This window comes from Scophthalmus maximus, chromosome 1 (assembly GCF_022379125.1).
Source record: "Scophthalmus maximus strain ysfricsl-2021 chromosome 1, ASM2237912v1, whole genome shotgun sequence".
NCBI lineage: Eukaryota > Metazoa > Chordata > Actinopteri > Pleuronectiformes > Scophthalmidae > Scophthalmus > Scophthalmus maximus.
This window is the reverse complement of record NC_061515.1, coordinates 30389656-30397312: the sequence shown is the minus strand read 5'-3', so window position 1 is coordinate 30397312 and position 7657 is coordinate 30389656. Positions and strand designations below refer to the sequence as shown.

The 7657-nt window shown below is 48.4% G+C and overlaps 2 protein-coding genes across 2 annotated transcripts; one reads left to right on the top strand and one right to left on the bottom strand.

Annotated features, from left to right (window-relative positions):
• The first annotated feature begins 36 nt into the window (after positions 1–36).
• Positions 37–3369, top strand: atp5f1b (ATP synthase F1 subunit beta). The gene is made up of 9 exons (XM_035633714.2): positions 37–193; positions 943–1116; positions 1205–1379; positions 1457–1578; positions 1665–1849; positions 1943–2224; positions 2309–2521; positions 2615–2816; positions 2913–3369. Exons 1-9 carry the CDS (start codon positions 91–93, stop codon positions 3008–3010), a joined length of 1554 nt encoding a protein of 517 aa, XP_035489607.1. The 5' UTR covers positions 37–90; the 3' UTR covers positions 3011–3369.
• Positions 3370–4183: 814 nt separating this feature from the next.
• Positions 4184–7091, bottom strand: LOC118310658 (retinol dehydrogenase 7). Its single transcript, XM_035633788.2, has 5 exons — positions 7026–7091; positions 5982–6296; positions 5106–5364; positions 4843–5006; positions 4184–4772 (listed from the first exon to the last, which is right to left on the bottom strand). Exons 2-5 carry the CDS (start codon positions 6292–6294, stop codon positions 4552–4554), a joined length of 957 nt encoding a protein of 318 aa, XP_035489681.1. The 5' UTR covers positions 6295–6296; positions 7026–7091; the 3' UTR covers positions 4184–4551.
• Positions 7092–7657: the final 566 nt, after the last annotated feature.

Genomic DNA, 7657 nt, shown 5'->3' with positions numbered 1-7657 from the left:
GTCGCTTCGCATGCGCAGTCGGCTCCGGCGGTCGTTCATTATAAAGCCGCAAGTTCCTGCGTCTTCTTTCCACCTTCAGCCATTTTAACCATGTTAGGAGCTGTGGGACGCTGCTGCACCGGGGCTCTGCAGGCTCTCAAGCCCGGGGTCCAGCCCCTCAAGGCCCTCGTCGGATCCCCGGCCGTCCTCGCACGTAAGTGCCGCATGCTTGGATTGTTTTTGGAGCGAAATCGCACAAGAAAATGACGCTTTTTCTCTGCGCCTGTCAGGAGAAGGGGCAGGGACGAGGGGTGCTAATGCTAACTGATGCTAGCAGCACGCCGGCGGCGCGGCAGGGCCCTGCATGAGAACATGGCAAATTTGAAATGTGTTTGAATTGTTCAAAATTAAAAGAAGTGGCCGAGAATGTTCCCAATTCTCCGAGTGACGCAAGTGGCGCGACAGCTGCTTGCTAGCCGTTGTTTTTCCTTGCGCTAGCAGCAATGACCTTTGAGTAATGACATGAGGTGCTAATGCTAACTTAGCATCGACGCCGCAATCTGCGGCTTTAGCACAAAAAGGGCTAACAGATTAGCACATTTAGGAGGAAGCGTTTCCACACACGCTCGTTAAGTTCTGATAGAATAACAGGACGCGTGTCGATTGCGATGAGGTTGAAAACACACTCGCCTTTTAAACGTCCTGTGTTGAGCAGCGTTAGCATCGTTAGCTCGACGGACACTTCATTCATCTGTCAGACTTCGCCGGTGACGTCACTTGGTCCGAGACGAAGCTGGTTGTTGTTCGGAGTTTTTACGTACGTTGCAGGAAACGTGCGCAGGTTGCGTTCGTCGCTAACTGTTGGCGCAGTCGACGACGGTCACGCTGACATTGAGACGCAGGTGTCTGACCCTGCCCTGCGCGTCGGAGCTACATGCTAACACCGTCTGCCCCCCTCCGCAGGTCGGGACTATGTCGCACCCGCGGCCGCCGCCGCCGTCGCCACCGGCCGCATCGTGGCCGTGATCGGCGCCGTCGTCGACGTCCAGTTCGACGTGGGCCTCCCTCCCATCCTCAACGCCCTGGAAGTGAGCGGCCGTGAGTCCAGGCTGGTCCTGGAGGTGGCTCAGCATCTCGGTGAGCTCATGACCTCGAACTCTGCTCCGCTTCACCGCCACGTTACTTGCTGTGGCAGTGAGTGATCTTCTCGTGTGTGTGTTTTCAGGGGAGAACACTGTGCGGACCATCGCCATGGACGGTACCGAAGGTCTGGTCCGTGGACAGCAGGTCCTGGACACCGGTGCCCCCATCAGAATCCCAGTGGGTCCCGAGACCCTGGGCAGGATCATGAATGTCATCGGCGAGCCCATCGACGAGAGGGGTCCCATCTCCACCAAGCAGTGAGTTGCCCTTGAGAAGGAATATTCACTGTCCATTCACTGTCGATTTTATGAAATTAACACCGGATCTTGTCCAGGACGGCACCTATCCACGCTGAGGCCCCAGAGTTCACTGACATGAGTGTGGAGCAGGAGATTCTGGTTACCGGCATCAAGGTTGTGGACCTGCTGGCCCCCTACGCCAAGGGAGGAAAGATCGGTATGTGCCACAACTTTGACGGACAGACACTGGGATCTTTAAAATCAAGCCGCTAAAACTAATCTTTACATTTGTCTTGGTTACAGGTCTGTTCGGTGGTGCCGGTGTCGGCAAGACCGTATTGATCATGGAGCTGATCAACAACGTGGCTAAAGCCCACGGTGGCTACTCGGTGTTCGCTGGTGTCGGAGAGCGCACCCGTGAGGGAAATGACTTGTACCATGAAATGATTGAGTCTGGTGTCATCAACCTGAAGGACACCACCTCAAAGGTGAGGATTGTGGAAAGACTATGCAACTTTTGAGACGGCGTAAAAAGAATAAATCTAAACGTGAAACACTAACCTCCGTTTTTTCTCCGCCAGGTGGCGCTGGTGTACGGACAGATGAACGAGCCCCCCGGTGCTCGTGCCAGGGTGGCTCTGACCGGACTGACCGTGGCCGAGTATTTCCGTGACCAGGAGGGTCAGGATGTGCTGCTCTTCATCGACAACATCTTCCGCTTCACACAGGCCGGCTCTGAGGTGTCTGCCCTGCTGGGTCGAATCCCCTCCGCCGTGGGTTATCAGCCCACTCTGGCCACTGACATGGGCACCATGCAGGAGAGAATCACCACCACCAAGAAGGGTTCCATCACATCCGTGCAGGTAAACGCCGACTTCACGTTCACCCAGAACAAAGTGGAATTGGTTCCCACTGAACTCTGACCAAGTCTGAATTCTCTCCATCAGGCCATTTATGTGCCCGCTGATGATTTGACTGACCCCGCCCCTGCCACCACCTTCGCTCACTTGGACGCCACCACCGTGTTGTCCCGCGCCATCGCTGAGCTCGGTATCTACCCTGCCGTCGACCCGCTGGACTCAACCTCCCGTATCATGGACCCAAACATTGTCGGAGCCGAGCACTACGACGTCGCCCGTGGCGTGCAGAAAATCCTCCAGGTTTGAGACGTCATCATTTATACACCTCCTTTTTTACCTGTATTTTAGTTTTTGACACTAACAGTGAGTCATTTTAAACCTTCCTTCCTGTAGGACTACAAATCCCTGCAGGATATCATTGCCATCCTGGGTATGGATGAGTTGTCTGAGGAGGACAAGCTGACTGTGGCCCGCGCTCGCAAGATCCAGCGTTTCCTTTCGCAGCCCTTCCAGGTGGCCGAGGTCTTCACTGGCCACATGGGCAAGCTGGTGCCCCTCAAGGAAACCATCAAGGGCTTCAAGAGCATCCTGGGTGGTAAGTGTGCCAGAAATCCCTTTTCTCGATTGTTCTGGTGACGCTCACCCACTTGGAAATCTCTTCTGTAATCCTCTTGTCCTCGTTTCTCCTCAGGTGAGTACGACGCTCTGCCCGAGCAGGCCTTCTACATGGTCGGCCCCATCGAGGAGGTCGTAGAGAAGGCAGAGAAACTGGCTGAGGAGCACTCGTAAGGAAATCCTAACAAAATAAAAATCTGTTGTGGGGTGAAGAGGAGAGTCCTGCGGTTAGGAGCACTTGGTTTGTAAAACATGTCAAAAAATTCAAATGTACCTGTCTTGTCATCCTGAAAAGAAAAGTTCTATTTAATGTTACCGATGAAAAGATGGAATAAAACACTGTCTTTACACAAAATATCTCGTCAACTGCATATTTCCTGTTGGCTTTAACTTGTAGTCGGGTCTTGTTCCCAATGGGGAATCTCATGAAATGGCTGTCCTCATCTGCTCTGACCACAAGGTGGCGTTCCTGAGCCGTGTCGAACTTTTATGATCTGTGTTGTCACATGCTGAAATAAAACGGTGGACAAACATTGGGATGCGTGTTTGATTTTAGAGGTCTAATACTCAAACTGTCACCACCGTGTTCTCAAGGTCATTTAACCTGTCAACATTCCCAACTACTGACCAATCAGATCGCCCGACAACCAAAGTCATCAGTGTTACAGGATCCTGACTGGGACGAAATAGATTTGTGACCAATAAGGAATAGATCATTTTTAATAGCTTCTACCTAATGCTGAAGAGTTTCCCATTACACGTGAGAAATATTTTGGTCATTTTGATTCTGACATTCTTAGTGGGGTTTTTTTTTTTCATGCAGCTTACATACGATTAAAATATAACTAAACCCTCTCTTTTCATATCACAATAGTACTTTATATAATTCAATAAAGTTCCTGCACTATGTCCTAGGAGCATGTTGACCTTTCCACCTGAATAATGTGAAGTACGCTCCCTTTTATTGACTGTTGTCTAGCCTCTGGACCCGTTCACCCACATGAACCTGGCTGAACCGCTCCGTGGTGCAGGTCCTCAGGACAGCAAGTGTCTGGTTCAGTGAAATCAGGATGTTAAAATGTCGTTGTGTGGAGAACCAACGGGGGTTATTGACACAATCGTCCAGGATGAACAGCAGAAACAGCATTAAGTAATGTTAAATATTTGGATAGTAAACAATGATCCTCCTAGCCCAGGGGCAGAACTGTCGTCCACTTCATGAGCCTTTTAGAGACCTGAGTCAGAGCTAAAACCATATACTTACATAATTCACGTGTGCACCTCCGGATCTAATTAGAAGTCACCGAAGAATTGCAGAGCGGTATGTGATTAATCGAGTGTCTTTACTTCATTTCACATTGACTTTATTCTTACACGCCATCAGGTAAACCAACCTCATGACGAGGACGACTCAGGGATTCACACATTTGTGGGTCGGGGCTGCACATTAATCTTTACTATCAATTATTCAGTTTCTACTTCAAGGCGGATTTGTAGTAATGGAGCCAGGAGAACAACCTGTGACAGGTGAACTTGGTAAGAATGTTTTCTTATGGCCCTTTTACAGACTGGAGATAAAACCTGAACAAAGTCTCTGCCTGTACATAAGGACATCTGCACTTCAGCAGCAGATAAAAAGACAAAGACAGAAGTGTTCTCATGATACAAAAACTACATTTACGCCTGTTTAACTGACAAAAAAAAGACCAAACTCATTAGATCTTCTTGGCAATAGGAATGGCTTGTTTCAAAAATATGTAATCAGCGATGCAGGTTGGCATGTACGACATCGGCAGCCAGAAGAGCTTGGCGTCCCAGCCTGGCGAGTAGCGGGTGCGCGGCCGGACGGCGGACACGGCGTGCTCCATGCAGCTGACCACCTTCATCAGATCCCCGTCGCTCAGCATCGGCACTTTTTTCGCCAGCACTTCAAATGCTAGGAGGGAAAACAGGCGCGGTGAGAATTAAGAGATGGATTAAAAAGTGAGGAGATGATCCACACTTACTCTTTGGGAGGTATTCAGGTCCGTAATCGTCTCTGACCTCCTGCGGAAGTCTGTCCCACAGCATCTGGATGTTTTTCGTCAGGATAGCACAGTTGGTCACGTTTGTTTTGAAGAAGCCCGGTTCAATGCAGAGGACTTTGACACCGAACTGCGACATGTTCAGCCTGAGCAAGACATTTCAGTTTATCAGTGCTGGTGATCCAGTGATTAATTACCTCAATGACATGTTGACAAATAATTAGCCACGTGAGTTAATGTTTGACCTGAGGCTGTCGTTGAAAGCCTCCACCCCGAACTTCGAGACGCAGTACGGGCCTCCGGTGACGGACACCCGTCCAAACACACTGGCCACGTTGACCACCCGTCCTCTGGCCTTCTTGATGAGCGGGAGGACGCTCAGGGTCACGGCGATCACCCCGTTCAGGTTCACGTCCAGCATTGACTTGTAGTCGTCGATGGTCAGCCAATCACAGTTGGCAGAGGGAATGGACACGCCTGCATTGTTCACCACAGCCCACAAACCTGCCAGGGTGTGGACATTGTTATTAGAAAGATAAGTGCTTTGAGATGAACCAAGGGGGTCCTCGGCACCGTTACACCCACCCATGAGCCTGGCCCCCCCAACACCCACAGATTCCTCCTCATATTAGTCATATGTGTGTACATTACACATTAATATGAACACATAGGATCAGAAGCAGGAGCAGGTTTGTTTGACGAGGAGGGACCTAGTTGGGCAGGCTGTTCCAGTCGGATGTGGCTTTAAATTAGAATGAATGTCGCGCTATGAAAATAAATAGCAACCAAAGAAAATATGGTTTGAAGACGCAAAATTCACATCATTCGCTTTTCATCCGAAAGATTTGCACGACGCTATGTCGGGAAGAAGCCTGTCAGCGTTGAGATCCCGAGAGGACAGCACCAAATGGGAGATTTAACCTTCCGAGCGTGTTAATATTGCAATACATTCCAGAAGATAGTGCTGCCGGTCAAATGTTTGACTGTTCTTTTGGGATTCTGGATATCTAACACAACTGACAAAACAGAACACCGAGAACCAACCTGAGTGTCAAACGCATAATGATTAATCATGAGCTCTGCTCAAGCAGCCGGGGTCGACCCCAGTCGACCACACTCACCGCGCTCGCCAACTTTGTCCTTGACCATCGCCGCGACCTTGGCGACGCTGTCCTGAGACATGACATCCAGGTGGGTCGTGAGCAGGTTGCTGGAGCAGGACTTCCTCAGATCCTCCTCGCCCTTCTCGGAGAAGCACGAGGCGATCACCCTGAAGCCCTGCTTGTCCAGGTGGCGGGCCAGCAGGTTGCCGAAGCCCGAGTCGCAGCCCGTGATGTACACGTACTTGCCCCCTTTGTCGGGGACCCTGGGCAGCTCCCGGAGCCAGCGGTACAGGTAGTAGACGACCACCAGCCCCAGCAGGTACAGGTACATGACTGCAGGGACAAAGAGGGGGAGTGCACACAGGCAGCATTGAGTCAAACACGGTGGAGGAGCTTCATGCTTCTTTCACCCTGCCACATTTCATATTGTCATGTTTTACGTCGCTTCACTTCCTCTTCTTGTAAATCATTTTCAGAACTAAAGACGAAACATCTTTACATAACATTACATCGACACAGTGCAAAAGTGAAATAGCACATATGAAAGCATGACACTAATCATCCATTCATATCACGGCAATTGCAAGAATAGTTTTTCTTCACCACATGTAACCTTTGCGAGCCCACTACTCACTTCCAGAGTTCAACATCGTCCTCCTCTGCACATTTAAAGTAACTTCTGTGCAACATGACCACACACACGGATGAAGCCAAGTGATCCACGACCACGAGTCTGTTGCGCAACACATCGAGGCGACGGTGATCGGACGAACCGAGCCAAAGACCCTGGTGGATTCTTTCATCCATCAATATACACATGATATATATATATATATATATATATATATATATACATATATACATATATGTCTTTATACGTGTACATGTGTGCAGAACTGGTGCAGAAGTGTACCACAAGGAGACTTCGTCGTGCCAACTCGTCGCACGTTTCTAACTTCTCCCCATGACCCCAGAAGGAACCCACAGCCATGATCAGTAAGATGTCACTAGACGAACCAACGGCTCGATAATACTCGACTGTCCGGAGCTCAGAGGTCTTACCTGCAGCGAGGAACTTCTCCAACACCCACTCCGCTGCTTCTGCGGCGCTTTTATGACGTCCAGGAGCTATGGAGGACAAAGAGTGTCACTGCAACGGGACGCTGCACTCACAGCAGCCCCTAAACAGATACCCACGAAATAAAAGTTCCACCAGTAAATATAAAAAGGAGGTTTACAAACATAACTTAAAAAAGGAAAATATTAAAAACTACATCATGCATTCATAATCAAATAATGGAATTTCAAAATCTATTTGATGATGCAGTTTAAAAAGAGACCGGATTCAAAAATATTCTAATTTAATCAGTTAGTCATTTAAAAGGGAAACTTCTTTTCAAATGTGCATTTCAATTTGCCCACTGCCTTTTCTTTTCCTATTAGCTTAATCATTTAGCTTCTCTTTTTATCCTCTCATTAAGTTTGTCTGTAACAATAAAAAACAATGCTATTTAATTAATGAATTAATTAAATACAAATTGATGTATGTAAATTATCTTTAAATTCCAGCATTTTTTAAATCAATTTATTAATGTATTTTTAATAAGCCTAATATACCTACCTTTTTAATTTTGATTATTTATTATCATCAATTGATGAGCAATGCCCCTAATATCAAATCAAATTAAAAATTA